This window comes from Cervus elaphus, chromosome 20 (genome assembly GCF_910594005.1).
Source record: "Cervus elaphus chromosome 20, mCerEla1.1, whole genome shotgun sequence".
Lineage (NCBI taxonomy): Eukaryota > Metazoa > Chordata > Mammalia > Artiodactyla > Cervidae > Cervus > Cervus elaphus.
The window spans coordinates 124,027,931-124,051,839 of NC_057834.1; the positions used below are offsets into that span (position 1 = coordinate 124,027,931).

At 40.1% G+C, this 23,909-nt stretch overlaps 1 protein-coding gene across 4 annotated transcripts in view; it reads left to right on the forward strand.

Moving 5' to 3' along the window:
* The first annotated feature begins 567 nt into the window (after nt 1–567).
* The window catches only part of FOXJ3 (forkhead box J3), a 141,243-nt gene continuing 117,901 nt past the window's right edge, over nt 568–23,909 (forward strand). For 2 of the 4 annotated variants that reach the window (XM_043875803.1, XM_043875806.1), the window contains exons 1-2: nt 1,118–1,249; nt 23,484–23,544. In XM_043875803.1, the coding sequence (XP_043731738.1) occupies nt 23,501–23,544 (44 nt within the window). In that variant the 5' untranslated portion in view covers nt 1,118–1,249; nt 23,484–23,500. Of the gene's footprint in view, nt 642–1,117; nt 1,250–1,945; nt 2,070–23,483; nt 23,545–23,909 lie in introns of those variants that run through there. The other 2 variants (XM_043875804.1, XM_043875805.1) reach the window with 2 other exon arrangements.

Here is a 23,909-nt window from a genome sequence, read left to right on the forward strand (position 1 = left end):
ACTGCTTGGTAAATGGCAGGTGTTCAATGTTTACTGAAGTTATTGGGTACTCAGCTCTTCACCTGCAGTCTTTATCTGATTACTACAAGACTACGTCCGTCAAAAGATGTTCCCAAGATGAATTCACTCAGGCCTCTCCTTTTCATCTCATCCAATCAACCCAGTATTCATCTAACAAGTTATCTGAGTTTCCAAATATTGAGCACCTACTGCGAGTTCAGAAGCATACTTGGTGCTGTATGTGACTAACGCGAAGGAAGCAATGGCAAATAATACGATGTATGAATGTAATTAAACGTGAAATTACAGGGCAGATACTTTAGAGAAAAAATCAGTAAAGACTGACGTAGAAGTAAATTCCAAAGTTCACAAGTCGCCCAACTACTCTTCTAAGTGCTCCACCTGTTGATAGCAAGGACCATAACCTGGGCAGCTGCTTAAGAATCAGAAGGGTCTTGAGCGTTTCATCTCCTTTGTTTTAAAGAGAAGGAAACCAAGGCGAGGCACAGGAGAGGACCCGGCAGAGATGGGTCTAGAACCCGGGACGTGTGGAGTTCTGGAAGAAGAGGTGTCCTGAAGGTCCAAGGTGCCTTTGCTGGGGCCGTAGAAGCCGCGGTGATCGGTGTCCCGAAGAGACTAAGGTACCTGTTGCTACGGTGAGGTGAAGGGAGCTTGGGGGAAAGTCGCAAGGCGCCCTTCCCCCGGGACACAGGGCCCCGGAGTCCCTGGGGAGGGTTCAAGGCGGAGGTCCCTCTTGTCCTCAACTAAAGGGCCGCTCCCACTGCCCTCACTCCCTGGCCGCCACTCTGAGGGACAGAGAACCCGCTACTCCCCGCCTCAACAAGTCGCTCGGAGCTGTCTGCGGCTGCCTGACACCCGCTTCGCTGAAGGAGGACCCCCCCCCCCCACCCCCGGAGTCCCAGGGTACTATTTGCCCCAGCGGAAGGATCTCGCGCTCATAGCCGCGGCCGTGACAGCGGAGGGGCAGTGACGCCCCGACGCCGTACCGGTGGCGCAGCGACGTCGCGGGAGGCGGGGGCGGCGGCGGCGGCGGGAGGGGGAGCTGGTCGGGAAGTAGTTCCGGGTGCGCGGCCCCGGATGTTGGCTGCTCCCGCTGCCGCCGCCGCTCTCGGCGCTGCTCCGGGCCTCAGCGGCTCGCACCAGGCGCCGTTGGGACGTTTCCCGGGGGGCGGAGACGCACACAGCGGCCGGGGGCTCGGCCGGGCCGTCCCGGCCTGCGCAGCCTGAGGTGAGCGCCCGCCGCCGGGGCGGTCGGGTCGGGGCGGCGGGCGAGGAGGCGGGGCCGGGGCATCTCCCGGGACGGAGGCAGGGGCTGCCCTCCGCGAGACGTCCTCTCCGTTCTCACAGCTGCGGCCGCGTCGCGGGGCGGGCGGCGGGCGGCAGGCGGGACAGGGGGCCTGAGCCCAGGCTGAGGCCCGGCGAGCGGCTAGGGCTGGGTTCCTCCCTCCCCCGCGGCGCTTCTCAGCTGCTGCTGCCCCTCAGCAGGGAAGCGGCGGCTCCGCGCCTCCCGCCCCTCCCCCAGGCGGGGCCCGAGGGAGCTAGACGGGATTCCCGGGGGCGTCGAGTCCGAGGACAGTGGCCTCCGTCTTCTCTCCGTAATCTGCCCCTGGCCTGGGCTAGCCCGCTTCCCCAGCGCGATGTAGCTTCTTCCCTTCAAGCTCCGGGGTGCTTTTTGGCCGGCGAAGCGGCCAGCACCTCGCGCGTCGGGGGTGCCCTTCGGGGTGGGGAGGCCCGTGCGGGGGGCCTGTGTTCCCACCCATCCTGTCGCCGTGTCCTCTATCGGCATTGGGCAGAGGCAGCAGTTCCATGCGGACGTGTTGCTGTCCTGTGTGTGTTGCATCCTGCCCACGTGGTAGGGTGTCTCCCCCCCCCCCCCCCAACCCCCCTCCAGTTTGCAGCTGGTGAGGACGGAGGTTAAAGCGGGCTGGTTTTTTCCTCTGTGATTTCCTCCGGGTGGCGTGGAAGGTGTTAGGGTCAATTTGCTGTGCGGAGGCCGACGGTTGGTCAGCTGAAAGAAGCAACACTTGCACTCTCTGAGATTGAGACCAGTAAGGGACGTAGTTTCATTGACATTTTCCCCTCTCCTTGAGCTGCTCTTGTTCTTTTCTATACAGTTTAATCCTAAAGAGAATAATAAGCTCTAGCTGCTGATGCGTTGAGGTGTATAGTTTTCACTTCTCCGTTCTACTTTTTTGTGTGTGGTTGGCGAAGATTTTTCTTTTCTGTATTGTGCAATCCACGTCTCTGTTGTTCCTGGTTGGATTCCTGAATGAGCTGAGTTGGATTGACCAGGGAGTTAGAGATTGATGGGGCATCTACCTTGTCTTTTTCTGACGTTTATTTTTTCTGTTTTGTTTGCCAGTGAAACAGGTGTGCATGTCATGGATGTTATATGCATAGCTCTTTACTTGCAAGGCAGCACTAGATAAGTTTCAGTGAGTCACTCATTTCGTGGGTGCTTTTTTATTTCACTTTCCCTCTCTTTCTCTTGAGTATCATTGTACTCTCTGGTTTTTGAAACATGTATTTTGAGTAATTTCTTTCCTTAATGTCTCTTCCAGGTTCAGGTTTCCATCTTGCCGTGTTTTGCTCTTTTATGACCACAGATTGCTCCCTTAACAGGGAACGGGCCACAGTAGCAATGAGGGAAGCCTTTTATTTCTCCTAGGCTATAAGCAGATATTTATAGATGAGCAATGAGCTCCGCTTCATTTTTATGTTTGGGTAGTATCTAGAGATTTGATTGAATTAAAATTTTTTTTTAGGTTTCTGTTTTCTTTTTGTGTTTCTTGAAGTTAAGATGAATCTTGTTTTTGGTTTTGTGTTGCTGAAGATATGAGGGCTTCCTCATGCTTTTATTAGCTATGTTTTTGGATGAGGTCTGGTGATTTCAATGATTCTCTGAGTTGTTTTTTTTTTTTAATCTGGTACAATTGTTAGTATATTCTCCTGTGTATGTAAAATAAAAATACTTAAAGACAGATTCTATCTGCCTTCACTATGCTAAGTATGGGTGGGGCAGTGGAAGATAAAAGAGTGTTGTTCTGATACATTCTGAGGCATATTTATTAAGTCAGTATTTGTGTACTTCTGCAAAATACTGTGCTATGTATGAAAAGACACAGGAAATAAAATATGTGGTCTCCTCTCACTTTTGTTGGGGAAAGAACATATAACATGCATCATTCAGAATTTCATGCAACATCAAGCTCCTGGTTGGGATAACAATGTAGCCAAAATCAAAGGTAGTGATTTGGAGAAATTGAAATTTTCAAAAGGCAAGAGATGTATTCCAGGAGAGTGAAGGGGTATTTACCAAGACATACACCGACAGTGTATCAGTACAGAAGATATCGAGCAACTTGATTGGCATAGAGCATCTTATTGATGAATTATAATAATAAATGAGTTTAGGCTTGGTAGAGTAGGTATTGATGGAGGACCTTAGTAAGGATATATAGTTTAATTTGATGGAGTACCACAGTGAGTTCTAAAGATTGGGAGTAAGATGAAGTATATTATTCCTGAGGAAGATTTTCATAATTAGTTGAGCATTCTGGAGTAGGAAGACTGACTAGAAGGCTCTTGAAGAATTTTAGGAATAAGCTGATGAGGGTCTGAGATAAAATGGTGATGTTTGGAATAAAACAGTAACTAGCATTTATAGAGTACTGTATGCCAGGTACAGTGTTTTAAACTATATACATGTATTTAACTCCTAAAATCTTTATAATAAGGTGTTATTATCACTATGAAGAAACAGAGTTACAGAAAGGTTAAGTAATTTGCCCTAAATCCCATAGAGGGTAAGGAGCAGAGCCAGAATTTGAATCCAGGCAGTTCTGCCTTTGAGCTTATGCATTTAGTCTTTAAATTATACTGTCCTGTGAAAAAATTTATAGAATATGTAAGAGAATGTTTGAGTAAAAATTAATTTGAACTTAGTGATACTGGGATGTGTGCCAAGGAAAGAGGGTGAACTAAACATTAAAAGATTAAAGGCTAGAATTTGGGGAGACTGGCTGATAATGATGAGGAAGTTAGGAAAGTGTCACTATAAAGATAAATGAGCCAGGGTGGGTAATGGTCAGCACTGAGATTGTATACAATTAACTTTTCAATAAAAGATTAGCCTCCTTCAACTCCTGATAGTCTTTTCTCCTTGCTGGTTTGACTCTGGAAGTGTAGGCTAGTTTAGTATTAGTCTAAGCAAAACAATCAGAAAAACAGATCTGTTCAAAAGAAAAAACGTATGGGAATTATTTTGGTTGAGCCATACCACTGCTTTCCAACCTTAGCAAAGATAATCAAGATTTGAATAGAGTAATCCTGTAGTGTATCACTATAAGATGATATGAAATGTAGATTGTCTATTAAGCAGGGCTGTATTTGGTATTTAAAAAAAAATGTGAATAGATGAGTGTTGGAAGGTTAGTAGTATGATGGCAAAAGAGCTTTGAGGTTTGGAACTGGGGGTGACATTATAGGCTAATAGATAAAGCATTTCTGAGAAGAACCAGGAAGTACATCAGTGCCACAGAAGCCAAGGATAGGAAGGGTAATATGGTAGACAGTATTAAATGCAGTCTTAAAGTTCAGAAACAATGATCATGATGACTTTTGAATTGGGACCAGGAGGTGATTTGTAACCTGAGAATTTTGAAAGAAAGCATAAGAGATTCCAGATTTGTTTTCTACAGAAGGTGTTGTAGAGATGTTATGGTCTGGTGTGGTAATTCTTAGTATTTTCTCCTAATGTTTCCTTCAGTCTCATTCTTGTCCACATGTCAGAGCTGCTCAAATATTAGAAAACTCACTTTTTTTCTTTGAAAAAGAAACAACGTTGAGTTCTAAAGCCAGTGATTTTATGCTTTAAAGGTTCTCTCAAACTTATTTTTCTTTTTTAAAAGTTTTATTGACATAATTCATATACTGTACAATTCACCCATTTGAAGTGTACAGTTCAGTGGATTTTATTGTATTCGCCAAATTGTGCAGCCTTCATCACAGACATCATCCCAAAAGAGAAAGTCTGAGTCCATTAGCTGTCACTGTCCATTTCCCCTTCATTCCCCAGTCCTAAGCAAGTGCTAATGTACTTAACATTTCTGTAGATGTGTCTATTCTGAACATTCTGTTTAAATGGGATTATACAACTCATAGTCTTTTGTGTTTGACTTTTTTCACTTAGTGTAGTGTTTCAAAGGTTATTCATTTTTGTATTATGTGTCAATATCTCATTCCTTTTTATTGTTGAATATTCTGTTGTATGGAACTTCGCAGGGGGTGCAGTGGTAAAGAATCCACCTGCCAATGCAGGTGATGTGGGTTCAATCTCTGGGTCAGGAAGATCCCCTGGAGGAGGAAATAGTAACCCATTCCAGGATACTTGCCTGTAAATCCCATGGACAGAGGAGCCTGGGGGGCTGCAGTCCATGGGGTTGCAAAGAGTTGGGCACGACTAACCACCAGCACGATTCCATCTTCTGGCTCTACTGCCTTTTATTTCTCCACTTATCAGTTGATGGACATTTGAGTTTCTTACTCTTTTATCATTGTAATCCTCACCCTGTCAACTCCATCCCTTTTATGGCTTTCTTTTAAATTGTAACCTCTGCTGTGCATTCTGCTAGGCATTGGGGGTATAAAGATGAGTATCACATGGCTCATGAACATTGATGTAGTGTGTTTATGGCTTATATATGTTTTCTCATGTGTTATCTGTTTATCAGGCAACAGCCCTGTGAGGTAGGCAAAGTGTTTTTTAAGGTGAGCAATTTGAAGTTTAGATTAGGTGACTTGCCCAAGATGAAGTCAGTGATGGAGCAGTTATATCATCTTAGTGCATATCTGTTGCTATTTCCACTTCTTTATGCTGCTCTTCTAACTTAAAGGAGCCTCATGTGAATTACTGGAGAATTAGAGGTTGGAAAATCCCATTGCTTAGGGAATGAATAACTTTTAATGTTAAACTTCAGGGTTTAAAATGAGATTTTTCTTATTGCATTTTGTCACTTGTTTGTGATTTAGATAAGTCATTTCATATTTCTGCCTTTCAGAACTTTACTGAGGATTAATGTGATGATGATGATGATAGAGGTAGTGATAATAATAGCTAACTTTTTCTGAGGCTTTACTATGGGCTCCAAAGTGTTCTGACTATATTTATTATTCATGTAATTCTCACAACAACTCTGGAAGGTAAATCTTATTATCACCAAAATTTTACAGATGATGTAGGTACAGAGGCAGGTAACTTGGCTAAGGGTATGTGGCTGGGAAGGGAAACAGCCAGGGTTTGAACCCCTGCAGTCTGTTCTCAGGACTCAGTGACTCTTAATCACTGCAGTGTGCTGTTACTGTGTTATGAGTTAACAGAGGGTAGTGTTTCAAATAAGACCCTGATGCTGGGAGGGACTGGGGGCAGGAGAAGGGGACGACAGAGGATGAGATGACTGGATGGCATCACCGACTCGATGGGCATGAGTTTGAGTAAACTCCGGGAGTTTGTGATGGACAGGGAGACCTGGCGTGCTGCGATTCATGGGGTTGCAAAGAGTCAGACAAGACTGAGCGACTGAACTGAACTGAATGTTTCAAATAAGGGTATGACCAGAATATGAAGATGCGATTTTGAGTGTGGTTGGGGAAATAAACAGCAAAGTCAAGTTGACATTTTATCCACACTTCTCTTAAATATCAGTCTTTAACACTTCAGTGTACAGAGATGTGTGTTGTTAGTCATCCAGGTACGTGTTTTCCTGTTTATCCCTGCTAATAACCTCTCAAATCAGAAATTGTATTTTCGGTGTTCTTCACTGTGAGCTTTGTTAGTCACTTAGCTTTCCACATTGCCACTATTCAGAAACCTTGGCTTAGGACAGCTGAAGCTTACTGTAACTACTCTCCTCAGCCTTCCTTTAGCTATGAATCTTTTTCATTTTGAACAGTTAGCCTTTCAGTCCTTAATGGAGGTACTCTTTGCCTCCTCCACCCCAAAACTCAGAAAACACTACGGAGGCATTTTATAGTAACTGTCAAAAATTTTGACCACCTTAATTGGCATAAATGGACTTTAGTGCACAAATAACAAGAACCAAAGCTTAATGTTTTGGTTAAAGAGATTGACTTATACTGAAATTGGAAAAGGCATCTGCTATACAGGATTTTGGATTTAATAGAATTTGTTATAACTAGATCAGCAAAGCATTATTACTGTGGGCCATCTGCTGGGATATGGAAATAGCTTTGTTATTTGGAACCAGATGTATTTATAACAATGGAATTCTACTTATTTTAAGTAATCTTTTTAGTTAGGTATGTTTGACTGCTGTTTTACTTGGCATGTCAGCTGATAACCTGAGAATGCAGTGTCTTTCAAAGTGGTTGTTTTCTATAGAATTGAGACAAAACAACTGAAATGGAGAGCAAATGAGACTCATATATGGTGTTTAGTACTGTAAGAAGAGAAAATACAGGGTAGATGTGAACTTGATACACGATAATTAGGACCATATTCGGTAAGAACTCTGGCACTGTCAAGTTTCTAATGACTAAGAAACTACTCTGGTTGCTCTCAGAATTCTACTGTAATCTAAGTGACTTCATTTTGGTATATTCAGACCTACATTAACATTGCCCTCGTCTGACTTATTTCCCATTATTCACAGGTAAAGAAGTCTGTTATGGGATGCAGTAAGAGACACTATCACTTAGAACATAGTCCTAGAAAACTCTTCTGAATTGAATGCTAATAATTTTGGAGATGGAGAAAGTCCTTGGGTGGAAGTTTTTAGAGAGAGTCTGTAGAAATCTGGTATTTGACTGTTTTTGTTTGGGCTGCTGTAACAGAATGCCACAGACTGGGAAACTTACAAACAACAGAAATTGATTGCTTGCTGTTCAGGAAGCTGAAAAGTCCAAGATGGAAGTGCCTCCTGGTGAGGGTCTCCTTCCTGGGTCGTAACTGATGCTCTCATGCTGTGTGGAAAGGGCAAGGGATACCTCCTGGAGCCTCTCTTATAAGAGGCTAATCCTATTTATGGAGGCTCTGCCTTCATGACCTGGCCACCTCCCAAAGACCCCACCTCCTAATGTCATGTTTAGGGGTTAGGATTTCAACATAGAAATTTTGTGGGGGACACAAATATTTAAGCTATAGCATTGGCTATTTTTTCATTATTTTCAAATAATATGTATGTCATGGATTCAGTTGAAGAGTTGACTGATGATCCTAGGATGACTGTGTGTCTGAAGGAGACTTTACCCAGTAAACTGAGTTTTAGTTCAAGTTTTTACCTGGAGTACAAAGCTGAAACCTGTAAATGAATTCTACTAAACAGAGTCCTGCCCAGAGGTATAGTGGTGTCAAGGATATAAGATTGATCTTCTGATTGATTGGTAAAATGTGGAGTCAATGTGACCTTATTAAAGATTTCAGAAGTTGGAATTGGCTATTTCCTAAGGCTGAGACCTGGCCTTACTGTGGAACATAGATTTGTGAGAGAATGTGTGAGCAGAGGAAGACTGCTAGAACTCCATAATAACAATTTCAAATTCTGTTTGCTTATAGATAGATAGATTTGGGAGTGGGGTGCAGTGAGATCCTAGATTTTGGCTGGTGTGTATATGGGAACTAAAATGTTTCTGTGGCTTGGCTGTACAACTTTGGGAAATTACAGACATGGAAGTCAAGTATGCTGCAGTCATGAGCAGGTTGACTTTTCTGAGTGAAGATGGAGCAGACTGTCATGGCAGGAAAACAATATACGCATCTGCTTTTGCTAGTGTGATTGGGTCTGTGAATTTGTGACATGCTTTACCTGTCTACCCTGTGTAAGGAGCTGTTGATGGTATTGTCTCATATGTATGTACATAGATAGGAATCACTGTCAGAACGGCATCTGTGTGCATCAGGGCAAGTCATGTTTTATGTTTATTATAGGGCATGTGTGTATTGGAAAGATATCCACCTTAATTTGAATAATACTTTGTGAAAAGCTTTTTCTCTGATCTGTTAGATTTTGGAGCCTCACTCAGTCCTCGATGTAGGTAAGTCAACTAATACTTGTTTTGACAAATGGAGAAAATGAGACATAAGCTGAGGCTAACACAGTGTTACTCAGTTATACAGAACAGAGACAGTAGCCTGGACCCTGCATTCTGTCTTAGTCTTGGATGCTGTAGTAGAAAGCCGACAAGATTTTTATGAAGGACATACTTGGATTTTTGAGGTAGAAATTGAAGTTTAAGAACCTCAAAGGACCTGGGCTACTTGGAGTAGAACTTGTTTTGTGATGATGTCAGACTAAGGGACAAAAACTGTTGGGAGCAGCGCCTTCCTTTGTTAAATTTGGATCCTTTTCCAGTAGTTGGATGTATTTTTACTTCAGCTTGTATTCTTTGTGAATTCTGAAGGTAAGAAGGAAATGGAATCAGAAGGGAAACGTCAAAGGATTACTAAATAGCAGATTTGGTCTTATTTTTATGAAAGTATACATCTGTAAAATTTAGAGATCGAGAAATTGTACCTGGAACGTGATTCCACCGAAGACACTTGGGGAACTGCCATAGTGTGAGTCTGTTTTCTCTTGTGCAGTGTGTAGGAGAGTGACAGTATATAGAGAATTTCTAGCTCCACAGAAAAGAAGATGGCAAAGAAAAAGCATTTTTATGTTCAGTTCAGTCGCTCAGTCGTGTCCGCGTGAATTGCAGCACGCCAGGCCTCCCTGTCCATTTTGCATTGGGTAGTCTTTATTTTCTCCTTTGAACCTGTTTATATTTTCTAAGTTCTCTACCATGAGCAGATAATCATTTTTATAATCTTCTCTTTTCTAGTTTTTAACTAAAAAAACCTGGTTTTTATGGTTCAAATGAGAATTTGAAAAACGTGAAGTGTGGCACTTTTGAAGAATAGTTTAAGCACTTGGTGGTATTATAAAAGTATTTTGCTTTTTGGTCAGTTATGTTAATCAGTTTTATAAATTATTTGATTATGATCTTATAGGTCAAGTTGTGGGTGTATTAAATGTTTTAGGTTTTTCTTTGCATTAGAAATTTGTCATTTAGCTCTGCTGATCAATAAATTAATTTTAGTCCCCCAGAAGCAACCAAGAACTTGGATTTACATTTAAATAAGTGACATAAAAATAGCACTTTTTAGTGAAAAACTAGATTTAAGAATCTACTCATTTGCTTTCATTTCCTTGGCAGATTTCTGGTAAGAAAAACAAAACTGTTAGTGATACTTTATAAAGTACTTGTTTTCATCCAGCAACATTGGACTCAGTTTTTCTCATTTGTTTGCTCATTTATTCAGCATCTAGTATGTCCTGGGCACTGTACTAAAAGCTGGGACACAAGTAGCTGATAGGGTCCCTGCCAGCAAAGACGACCACTTTTGGTTTGGGAGAGACAGCAGAGAGAGATCCTAGGCATACGGAGGTATCTATTTTTTTTCTGTTTTCTAGTTTTTAACTAGAAAGGCAGCATGACTAGCTTATTTCTTTGAAGAACTTAATGCTTTTAGTGGTTTGGTTAGATGAAGCTGATGGCTTCATAATTATTTTTTCTTACTGCAAAATATTGAAAATCATTGACCTAAAGAATTTCCTTATCTAAGGAGATTTGCTTACAGAGGTGGATGACCTAAGTGTTTGTATCTGTTCTGCTTTGGGGGCATAATTAAGAAACCTTGTGTTGATTTTTCCAGAATGGATACAGTGTCTTTTTTTTTTTTTTTCTCCTTTTTTTCTCTCTACTGGTGATCCTTGAGCAGTAAGGGTTTGAACTACACAGGTCCACTTGTAGTGAATACTCTTCAATAGTGAGTGCTGCAGTACTGCACGGCCCATGGTTTGAGTTCACAGACGCAGAGGAACTGCAGCTACGGAGGGGCAGCTGTAAGATACTCAGGTTAAACTTCGCATTATTTGGGGATCAGCTGTACTAATAAATGAAAGGATATTTCATATTTGAGCTTAATTTTAAGAATTTAATATTGTATCAAAAGTTACCTTTTGTCTAATATACATATCAATATAGACATACATCTTGAGTTAATCTTTCATTCAGGCCAGTGAGATATCCCACTAAAATGCTTGATACAGTCATTCAGCTACTCTTAGAATACCTGTAGTCACTATAGCTGTAAGGTAGCTTGTTTGTTGCTAGCTTTAATTGGGGCAAGATTTGCTTCTAATTTCATCTCTTTTTCCTTCTTATTTTCTGTGCAACATTGGAGACCTAGTTTGCCTTCTTTAACAAGATAACTCTTTAAATATTTGAATGTGATTATTCATTCAGCAAATATTTTTTCAGCACCTACACTTTCAAGACATGGTTCCGGGCATTGTGAGAGATCCAAAGGTAGTTAAGAGGCATGGTCTCTTCCTAAAGAACTGATGTAGAAAAAGAGTCAGGGTTTTGTTGAAAAGAGTGGTTTTCCTTATGATCTGGAAAGCTTCTTGGAAACAATAATGTTTGAAATAAGATAGTGAGAGGGTAGTCTACTGTGAACACATAATCAAAAATCTAGAGGTGAGGAGGAGCAATGCAAGTTAGTAGCAAGAGGCTCAGCCTGGCTGTTTCACAAACTGATATCAAGGTATTGAAAACGTTCGTTGTTGTATTCTCAGGGCTTGGAGAAGTGTTGGCAGGTAATAAGGGCTCAGTAAGTATTTGTTGAATGAATGGTTACATATGGTAAATACAGAATTTCTTGAGTCATAAAGCACTCTAGGATATAGAATTCTTTGGTAAGTCCCTTAGAAAAGTACTTCACTCACTTTCTTGATTATGGAATGCCTGTTAACAATTTTTAAAGTCCTCTGGAAAATATTTTACTGGGGTGTCTATGCTAGAGCTGACATGGAAGACTGGAAAGTGTTTCCCGCCCCCCCCCGCCAAGCTAGACACACCCGTTTTCTTCAGTCATTCTCCATTTGCCATTTGGCTTCTAAACTCCTTGCCAGTCTGATACCCTCCCTGCAAACTTTCTAGCTTGTAAGTGTTCTTAAAATGTGGTACTCAGAACAGAACACAATACTCTAGTTGTGAACTAACCAGTGAAGAGTGAATGGAACTGCTACCTCCTTGATCTCGATACTGTTCTTCTAATGAACCCTAAGATTGTATTTTCTTTTTAGCAGCTGAGTCACTGTCTTGGCTCACACTCAGTCCTCATATTAATTTACAAGAAGTTCTTTGAGTCAATTCAGAGAGATTGCCTATTAGTAGAGCTAACAAATGAATGCCACCCCTCCTTTTTTTTTCTGATTGAGTCTAGGCTGTTTTCTCAGAAGTACTAGTCATTCTTAAGCTTCCTGAAATGTGAGGAAAAAAAGAAAAAGAGTTGATTGTATAGTGCTGGAGTAACATTAAAGTCCAGCTGTACTGCCGAGTACACTCAAAGCTAGATAAAATGTAATGAAACCCTTTATACCTATTACAGATTTAATAATTATTAAGCTGTTTGCCATATATGCCTCAGTTGCCTTTTTTCCTTTTTCTCTTTTGCTTGAGTATTTTAAAGAAAATTGTAGACATTGTCTTTTCACCCCTACAAAGCTTAATATGCATGTCTAAAAAATATGGACATTTTCTTACATAACCATATGCTATTATTGTAGCTAGTAGAATTAACAGTATTTCCTATTAGTGTTGTCCAGTGTCAGTTCATAGTAAAAATATCCTTGATTGTGTCTTTTTACAGTTTTTAATTGAATCAAGATTCAGGCAAGGTCTACACATTACATTTAGTGTTACTGTTTGTTGTCTCTTTTAACCTGGGTTCCCCCCCGCCCCCCTTTTTTTTTTGGCATAATTTCATTCTATCCACTTCTTTGGATTTTCATGTTTCTGTACTAAATTCTGTTACTATTACTTTGGAAATAGCTGTAAGAGTTTTCTTTCACTTATACCAATTTAGTAAACGTTTTGGACTATTAGGTACAAAATATCTGCTCAGCATTATGGCAGATAGAATGGTTAATTTGACATGTCCCTGGCCTACTAGGAGGCCTGCAATTCAGTGGCAGAGACAGGTACATACAGAAACAATAGGAAAGAGATTATTTGCCTTTACATGGAGCATACCTTGATTATATAACCTCCCATTTATTTTCTTGGTAAATGCTGCTAGTGGACATTACTTGAGTCACGTCCTGATCAGAAACCCGCAGTTGATTTTTGTCTCTTGATTCAATCTAAAATATACTGTTTCGGGCCTGGCAGTCAGTGCGCCACTAATTCTCACCTTTACCTAAAGTGAAACTCCTCAAAGCACAAATAGCTTTTTTTTTTTTTTTTTAAAAGACCAAGTTTATATTGTCATGTGGAAGTTTTCATTTCTCAAGCAAGATTATAGACATTTTGAAAGCATAAATCTTTATATAATATTGGAAAGCTTAATAATTACTTTTGAAGAGTTCTGGCACATAGCCGGTGGGCCTGCTGTTACTGCCTGCTACCTTCCCAGAGAAAGCTTCTGCCAGTTAGAAGTAAATAATCCAGTTCTGGATCTCTTACCAAAAGCCTCCTTAAAAAAAGTCCATTTTCAGTCAGTGATCTGAGTCACAGATGGCAGATACATGGTTTGCATGTTGTCACTTCCCGATCACCATGTCCATGGCAAACTACTAATTTCTTGTTTTTTTTCAGACACGACCTTCTCAGTGTAGCACTTCAGGCAGTTACTACCTATTGAAGATAATTGGCAAGTGATATGAAACCTTTATGCTATCCCAGTCCTAAAGCAGTAGTTCCTGAATTAAGCTGTGCAACCAGAATCGTGTGATACTTGTAATTAATAGATTCCCTAGGTTTCACCCTAGACGCTTGAATCAGGATTTCCAGGAATAGGATAGAAATGATTCTTAAAAGTTGGCAGTGGTTTGTTGACTGGCTTTGGGGACCAGACAGGTAATTCTTATTTTGTTAAAAAGCTGTAGCAGTGGAGACTATAGCTTCCCATCTTTCCCCAGTTGTAGTACAGCATCTCATTTCTCTTAACAATCATATTGTTCCAAAGTGTTCAATTTACATTGCAGGGGTATGGTGGATCTCTTGCTTTGAATTATACCAGGCAAAGCACATGAATCAAATGCCTGAGATAAAGATACGGGATCCAGAGAGGTGGCATCTTGGTTTTCTAAATATAACTGAGCATAAATTTAAAGCCTCAAAACTGTTCAGCCCTCTGAGAGCTTATTCTTTCTCTATTTAGTGAATACCTTTAGAAGTTTAAAATGAAAGAGTTCAACATTTTTGGAGTGAACAGGTCTTTAGAATTTTTTTCATATTTCTTGTATATTCTTTAAAGATGGTTTAAACATATGATTTAACTTCATATACCTTTGTCAGATTTTTCATGAAAGTAAATCTACAAATTGGGGAAACATTCTTTATTAGACCACATGATTTGATTTTGGGACTGGAAATTGTGGTTAAGTTACTGAGCGAAGTAGAGAGACTGAAGTTTCAAAGATTATCCAGTGAGTTAATAAGAGATCCAGAAATAGAATCCTGTGTTATTTGCTTGGGTTATGATTTGGTTTGAAGAGGGTGGCCTGTGATCTGTTTACATAAATTTAGGGTTTGGAAGAAGTTATAGTTCTGTGATGTTTAGCCAAGAAGCTCCCCTCCCCCACATTTACCACCTGTTTTATTGACACTAATCCTAAGCTATAGAGGGTAGACAGTTCATATTTACACTTCCTACTTCTAAACCAGTCTTGTAAAGCCAAAGCTGATTGTTGGTTTGCCTGCTTTTTTTCATCTTCTGTTATTAGAGAGTAACAACACCTTGCCCTAGTGTTGTTTTTTGTTTTTTTTTTTTTTTAGGAGAAGAGGTGGTATAGCCTCAGTAGTTGTTTTATAGGTAATGTTAGAGTGGTGTCCTATAGCGTTTTTTTCAGGGTTTATACAGATGTATACCTAAGTGTATCTTTGTTAAGCATGTTTAATTAGTGTGTGGTTTGGAAACGGTGGAGCCCACCAGAAAACGAACTTTGCTGAACCACTAATGGTTGAAGGGGTTATAGATTTCAAAGTAATTGCTATAATAGAGTTGCTTTCTGATGAAGTCATTACTTTTACTCTCCCCTTTCCATTTTGTGGAATAGGGTGGGGGGGTGGGGAAGTTCCTGTGGCACTAGTGAGGAAAGAAGCAGGAACTTACAGAACAAGAGAATATTTGTGTGTGAATATGTGCTTAAACTTGTGAGCAAGTTTAAGAAGCTTAGGGGAAAAAAAAAGGCCCCCCCTACCAGCTTTATTGAGATAAAATTCACATACCATACAATATACCTGTTTAAAGTGTAAAATACAATTTTTTTCTAAGCATTTTCATAGGGTTGTGTGTGTTTTCCTCTCCCTCTAAAACAAGCCCCACACTTACTAGCAGTAAGTCCACTTCACCTGCCTCCCTGTGCTTGGTCACTCAGTTGTGTCCCACTCTTTGCGACCCGGTGGACTGTAGCCCACCAGGCTCCTCTGCCCATGGGGATTCTATAGGCAAGATACTGAGTGGCTTGCCATGCCTTCCTCCAGGGGATCTACCCAACCCAGGGATGGAACCCAGGTCTCCCTCGTTGAAGACGGATTCTTTATCATCTGAGCCACCAGGGAAGCCCAGCTGCCTCCCAGCTCTACAAAACTACTCATCTAATCTAACTCAGTTCAGTTCAGCTCAGTCGCTCAGTCGTGTCCGACTCTGCGACCCCATGAATTGCAGCACGCCAGGCCTCCCTGTCCATCACAAACTCCCGGAGTTTATTCAAACTCATGCCCATCGAGTCAGTGATGCCATCCAGCCATCTCATCCTCTGTCGTCCCCTTCTCCTCCTGCCCCCAATCCCTCCCAGCATCAGGGCCTTTTCCAATGAGTCAACTCTTCACATCAGGTGGCCAAAGTATTGGAGTTTCAGCTTCAGCATCAATCCTTCCAATGAACACCCAGGACTGATCTGTTTTAGGATGGGCTGGTTGGATCTCCTTGCAGTCCAAGGGACTCTCAAGAGTCTTCTCCAACACCACAGTTCAAAAGCATCAATTTTTCGGCTCTCAGCTTTCTTCACAGTCCAACTCTCACATCCATACATGACCACTGGAAAAACCATAGCCTTGACCAGACGGATCTTTGTTGGCAAAGTAATGTCTCTGCTTTTTAATATGCTGTCTAGGTTGGTCATAACTTTCCTTCCAAGGAGCAAGCGTCTTTTAATTTCATGGCTGCAGTCACCATCTGCAGTAGTTTTGGAGCCCCCCAAAATAAAGTCTGACACTGTTTCCACTGTCTCCTCATCTATTTCCCACGAGGTGATGGGACCAGATGCCATGATCTTTGTTTTCTGAATGTTGAGCTTTAAGCCAACTTTTTCACTCCTCTTTCACTTTCATCAAGAGGCTTTTTAGTTCCTCTTCACTTTCTGCCATAAGGGTGGTGTCACCTGCGTATCTGAGGTTATTGATATTTCTCCCTGCAATCTTGATTACAGTTTGTGCTTCTTCCAGTCCAGCGTTTCTCATGATGTACTCTGCATAGAAGTTAAATAAGCAGGGTGACAATATATAGCCTTGAGGTACTCCTTTTCCTATTTGTAACCAGTCTGTTGTTCCATGTCCACTTCTAACTGTTGCTTCCTGACCTGCATACAGGTTTCTCAAGAGGCAGGTCAGGTGGTCTGGTATTCCCATCTCCTTCAGAATTTTCCACAGTTTATTGTGATCCACACAGTCGAAGGCTTTGGCGTAGTCAATAAAGCAGAAATAGATGTTTTTCTGGAACTCTCTAGCTTTTCCAATGATCTAGCGGATATTGGCAATTTGATCTCTGGTTCCTCTGCCTTTTCTAAAACTAGCTTGAACAGTGAACCGCTGAAGCCTGGCTTGGAGAATTTTGAGCATTACTCTACTAGCGGGAGATGAGTGCAATTGTGCAGTAGTTTGAGCATTCTTTGGGATTGCCTTTCTTAGGGATTGAAATGAAAACGGACCTTTTCCAGTCTAATCTGACTACTAACCCATAATCTAATTTAACATAAATTTGTCTGATTTGGACATCTGATATAAATGAAATTGTGTAATATAGTCTAGTTACTAGCTTCTTTGATTTAGTATGTTTTCAAGGGTCATTTATGTCGTAGCATGTACCATTCCTTTTTATTGGCAAATAACATTCTGCTGTGTGATTATAACATCTTATCCATTCATCAGCTACTGGGCAGTCGGGTTGTTTCCACTATTTTATTGTTATTTAATGCTGCTGTGAACATTGGTGTATAGATTTTTCTGTGGTGGTATGTTTTCATTTCATGGGTATATTCCCTGTAAAATGGCTGTGTCATATGGTTACTCTATGTTTAACTTTTTGACGAACTGCCAAAAACTGTTTTCCAAAGTGGCTGCACTGTTTGACATTTCCACTACCAGTGTATGAGAGCTTCAATTTCTTCAAATCTTTGCAACTTTTGTTATTGTCTTTTTTATTATAGCCATCCTAGCTGAAGTTGTATCTGATTACTTAGTATCTGATTACCTAGATGAAGTAGTAGTGTGATTCTGATTTGGATTTCCCAAATAACTAATGATTTTGAACATCTTTTCATCTTATCGGACATTTTAATATCTTCTTTGAAGAAATGTGTATTCAAGTCTCTGCCCATTTTTACTTCTTTTGTAGTCTAAATGCTCTACCCCTTTGCTCTATCTCCAAATCTTTGGGCATTTTTAACTTGAGTTGTTTCTGTTGAGTTGTAAGGGTCCTTTATGTATTTTGGATACCGAACTTGTTCTTCTAACTGAATTTGTCTTAAATTATTTGCTTCAGAGGCAGAGAGAATTAGTGGATACAAAGACTACATTGAACAGATTTGGTGAATTTTCAGTTAGATCTTAGTTGTGCTTCTTTTGGGTTTATTCTCTTTCCAATCTAGAAGAACTTGGTTTATTCATTCATTTGAACAGATATGACCACAGACTACATACTGGGATTTGGGGATATAACAGAGACTGAAACAGAAACTTAAATCTGCGTTCTCGTGGGACAGAAGCAGACAGTAAAACAAAAGTCATTATCAAGTTGTATCAGATGACAAGAGCTATGAAGAATAAAACAGGGTAATGGGGATATAGTGTGACTGGATGAGCTTTCTAACATGTTCTTCACCTTTCTTGATAATCCGTTCCTCTCTGCTCTTTTTGACCTTATTGCACTTTCTGTTTATTTTCATTTTATGTAGTTTGTAGCTAAATTTTTATTTCACACTTTCCTGATTCTTAACACCCTTCCAGTCTAATTTTTGCTCCCACTCATCTGCAAACCCCACCCTCTATAGTATTAATGATCTTTCATTAAAAGCCTGTTTTGTGTTCTCAGTTTATGTCCATCTTAATCTGTGTGTAACACTTGCCTTTTCCCCCATTAAATCACTTGCTGCTATCTCCAGTACAGTTTTCTCAAGGGTGGTTTTTCAAACTTGTTCCTCTTCTCTAAATCTAAGTTCTCCAAATTTAAGTTTTGGCCTTTCTTCTCCCTCTAACATTACCATGGTGAATTGATCATTCTCACATGATTTTGCTTTCTGAGAGCATGTGACTCTGAGTTCTCGATTTTTAGCTATAGCTGCATCACTGCCTTTAGGTTCGAGTGGAGCTGCGATGAACAGCTGATTGCTACTCACTCAGCAGGATTCTTTTCCCTTTACTCCTTCCTCTGGCAGATTTTTCCTGTTGAGGATGATTAAGACACAGGTTATTTCCATGACTGCTTTAATGATTACCTGTGAGTAATGGTATAGCAATTCACAATGTTCAGTCAAGGAACCTGACTCAACAGGGTTGTTCCTTCATGAGTGCTAGTAAATTTTTATTTTCAAGTCTTATGAAAGACAGAGGTGAATTCAGAAGTGTTTTTTTTTTTTTTTTTTAAAGGAATGCTCTCTTGATTTACAGTGCTCTAGAATTTATTTTCAACAGACTTCTTTTATATGTCATGGTGGTGGCTTCATTCAAGCTCCCGTTACAGTAACTTGAGGCATGAATTTTCCGTTTTAACAATATACCCAAAATCACAGTTGGGATTGCAATCAAGGTCTTGGCTCAAGGTCATGAATGTTAGAAGTTCTTTATAAATAAAAATACTTGCATTTCACCTCCTCCTCTCAAATAATATATTTTATACACCTGTTAGTTTGTTGAACATCTGCTTCCTAGATGTGAATAGTTTGTAGCTCAGTTTAATGTACACTTGATGACTGCTTGTATTAAAAGAAATTCTGTATTCTTCTATTAGTGATGGCGTGTAATACAGTAGTTTCTATTGGAGCATGTGCATCAGTGCATGACTGATTTTTAATCCCCATACTCTTGTTATGTCATGCTACACGAAGTTTCTTGTTTGTTGATTTTCAAAGGATTTGCAGAAAATACTAGTTGGTGCTGTTGGCACCAACTTAAACTGTATAAATTTTGGATGAAGTTGCATGAATTAATATAATGTTCAACATAGTTGACTTCAGAAATGTGAGTTTGTGATTTGGAGGTGACTGATTTCACTGTGAGTCTTAGCCTTCTTCTGTGAGCATTCCATGTTTCTGGACATTTGCTTGGGTAGGGAGAAGAATATTGGTGTATTTGTTCTTTCAACTAACCTGACTGGTGTTCAAGACACCATGTAGGAGCAATAATCTTAAGTTAAAAGAGTGAAGAAAACTGAAACTGAGGCATCAAGGCTGCAGTAGATTCGAAGGATTAAGTTCACCGTTTAAAAGTGTAAAATTTGGGGATCTTACACTAGAGGATTTTATTCACGAGGTTGTGAAACCCTCACCTCTATCTAATTGCAGAGCATTTTTATCAATCCTGAAAGAAACCAGTTAGCAATCACTCTCTATCCACATCCCTCCTCCCATCCTCCTATCTACTGGCTGATCTACTTTCTGTCTCTTAAGATTTGCCTGTTCTGGACATTTCATATGAGTGGAGTCATGCAATATGTGGTGTTCTGTATCTGACTTTTTTCTTATGCTAAGATGCTCAAGGTTCATTCGCGTTGTATCATGTAACAGTATATCATTCCTTTTTATGGCTGGATAATATTCCATTGTATATGGATACTGTGCAGATATGCCACATTTGTGTATGTGTTCATCTGTTGATGGACATTTGGTTTCTTTACACTTTTTGACTTTATAAATAATACTGCTGTGAACATTTGTATGCAGGTTTTTGTGTGAACGTATGTTTTAAGTTCTCCCTACCCAGGCAAATGTCCAGAAACATGGAATGCTCACAGAAGAAGGCTAAGATTCACAGTGAAATCAGTCTCCTCCAAATCACCAAGAGAACTTAAAACATATGAATGTATATTATATATTCCCAAGAGCATTTTACATATATTCATGTATGTATATATTTGTGTGTATATATAATTTTTATATATATATATATATACACACATATCTCTAAGGGTAGAATTGCTGGGTCATATGGTAACTTTTATAAGAATTTACCTTTGTTTTTGATAAAGCTGATATTGTAGAATGTGGTTTAGGTTTAAGAGCCAAATGTGATGGCTAACTTTCCACGTTCTCTTGTCCCTTCCCACCCAATCTAGACAGCTCACCTGGTGTCTAGATTCACTGTTAGGGTCAGTAGGGCCATCATACTCAGATAACTACCTTGCAGAGTCCTGGATATGGAGTCCTGGAGTTAGCTCTGCCCACTTGGTGAGGAACGGCCCGAGAGCCCAGAGGTGTTTAGAAGTCATTCCTCAGAAATCAAGGGTTGAAGTGTTCAGCTCTTAACAAGGAAAAGAAAGGTGTTAGGCTAGAAACCTGAAAGCCATTCTTAGATAAAAGACCCTAAAGGTAGGAAATACTTTAAAGAAAGGAGATGAATTCAGCTTTGGACATAGTAAATTTGGAATTTCTTGGAGAGAATGTTAGTTATGTTTAGAGATTAGGAGATTGATCCCTAATAGGGATGTGGATTTGAAATTCATCTACATGTAGGCATTTGAAATATAAGAATAGGTAAATCATTCATAAAATAAAAACAGTAGGGAAAAGTCTCAATTCCCGTATCTGAAGTCTGAGTTTTTGAGTCTGCCACCTGATGTTTCAGCTGTATCTTACTCTTGAGTAGCTTGTTTCCTACTGGTTTTGTGATTTTTGATTGTGAATTTATTTATCTTGGGACCTTATCCTTGAGAAGTCTTCCAAGCCTAGATCACAGGCAGATTGCCAGAGAGGATTTGCATTTGCATCTGTCAAGGTTAGGGGGCAGATATAACCATTCTAGGACCACTCTAAAATTCTGAGTATGAAGCTTTTTAAACCATAATCTAGGTGAGGGTTAGCTTCTGGTTGTAATCTGAGAAGACACTGTTGAACTGTTCTTGTAGCCCCCAGTCCCTCACCAACACTCAACGCCAAGGTTAAGAAATTTTCCTTGAGATTCTCTTGGATAACATCTGGACTTTGCCTCTTGTACCTTGAGCCCCAACACACTGTGGAATTGCAAGCTGAAATTCAGGGTTTGGCACAGTGCTCTGAAGATGAGTGAAAGCTGGTTTCAGTACTCTGCATACTTCTCTAGTTTCCCTCTTTCACTTAGTTTTTAGTCTTGATCATACTTTATCTTCTTTCAAGTTATTGATTAATATATAAAGGTTAAAGATTATCCAGTGTTTGCTATTTTCACTGGGCATGTTGATCAAGCTATCTATTCCGTTGTTCTGGCAGAAGTAGACATCTCTTTTCAGTGCAAGCAGGGACAATTATTGATAGATGCAGGGAGTGCAGTCAGCCTCTAAAATAAAAGTTATAAACTTGGGATAACTGCCAGTGTTTTATTTGGCCCACATAGTGTTTAGAAAGTAAAAATCAGGAGATTTCAAATAAAATTTTGGGTATCTTGCTTCTCTTGAAAAATTAGATGTTCTTAACCATACTTTTTGGACTCCGAAATCACTGCAGGTGCTGATTGCAGCCATTAAATTAAAAGACGCTTACTCCTTGGAAGGAAAGTTATGACCAACCTAGACAGCATATTAAAAAGCAGAGACATTACTTTGCCAACAAAGATCCGTCTGGTCAAGGCTATGGTTTTTCCAGTAGTCATGTATGGATGTGAGAGTTGGACTGTGAAGAAAGCTGAGAGCCGAAAAATTGATGCTTTTGAACTGTGGTGTTGGAGAAGACTCTTGAGAGTCCCTTGGACTGCAAGGAGATCCAACCAGCCCATCCTAAAACAGATCAGTCCTGGGTGTTCATTGGAAGGACTGATGCTGAAGCTGAAACTCCAATATTTTGGCCACCTGATGTGAAGAGTTGGCTCATTTGAAAAGACCCTGATGTTGGGAAAGATTGTGAGGGCAGGAGGAGAAGGGGACGACAGAGGATGAGATGGTTGGATGGCATCACTGACTCAATGGACATGGGTTTGGGTAGACTCCGGCAGTTAGTGATGAACAGGCGTGCTGTGGTTCATGGGGTCGCAAAGAGTTGAGCAACTGAACTGAACAGTATTGGGCTGTCAGTCATGCTCAGCAGCAGTTGGCTAGAACTGGAAAAGGAGCCGATCCTTTTAGAGTGAACCTGTTTTCTTCAGTTGCAAACAATTGTATGCATATTATACCCTCCCATTCCAGCTTCTCTCATTCATATTACTTGTAGACACTGTGAATGATCCTTGCGCTGGATAGTAGTGCTAATAGATGGTTTCACATTTGTTCAATGATTTAATTCTAATAACATACCTGCAGTTTATCTCTTGATAAAGTTTTAGGTGATACTGTGCTGGAGAAGGAAATGGCAACCCACTCCAGTATCCTTGCCTGGAAAATCTCATGGACACAGGAGCCTGATGGGCTGCAGTCCATGGGGTTGCAAAGAGTCGGGCACGGCTGAGCGACCCACACTAACACACTATCTCCAAGCTACAGATGGAAAAAATGGAGGTTCTCTGAGGATATGTAACTCTTCAAGGTCTCATAGTGTCATAGCTAGAATTTGAACAAAGCTTTTTCTGTTCAATGTTATTCTTAACTTTTTAATTAAGCAGTGGAACTGTTCTTCAAATCAAGTCTTAGTGAAGTCCATTCTGTGAAACCAACAAAGATATCACTGCTTTGATTGAACGGTGGGAGATGGGAACCTGTGAGGATGGGAACCTGCATGCTCAGCTCTTTGGTAGCCTTTAGGCACCTCTCTGGAATCCTTAGACTCTACTAAACCGTTTGGACTCTTTATCTGTAACTAAGCTTAATTTGTTAAATTTTGTGAGTTTTTAGCTTCTTTGGATGTTACAGTTATAGTGTGCCTATTTTTCCTGTGCTTCCTGGTATGTCAGTCTTCCTTAAGATAGTTCATCATATTGCTCAACAGCATTTTTAGTTTATTTTGATTTACAGTTTAATTTATTTTGGAGCATCTGATAACTAACTCTTCTTTACTTTTTAGATTCTCTTTGTGGCCAGATGGGTTTGTATGGACAGGCTTGTCCATCTGTAACTTCATTAAGGTGAGTGATTTTTTTTTTTTTTATTAGAACATGTAACATTTTAAAAGTTACGCTGGTCGAGTCATATTAGAATCACTTTGACTGTAAGGTTCACAGTAAAACACTGTAGTTTGTTTTGGGAAGTAGTGCTGTTTTGTGAAATAGGGAGATACTTTTGCTTACAGAGAAAGATTAGATAGTAATTGAAATTCCTTTCTAAAGGATAATATAAACAGGATACCTAAATTATCCTCATTTACAATAAATAAGTAAAATGTAAAAAAGTAGGAACTAAGTTGTATTCAACCCAGTGGTTTTATATTTTTTTGAAGTTGCTAAATACTTTCTTCAAATTAAATCTTAAGTGAAATCCTGTGAATAAAATA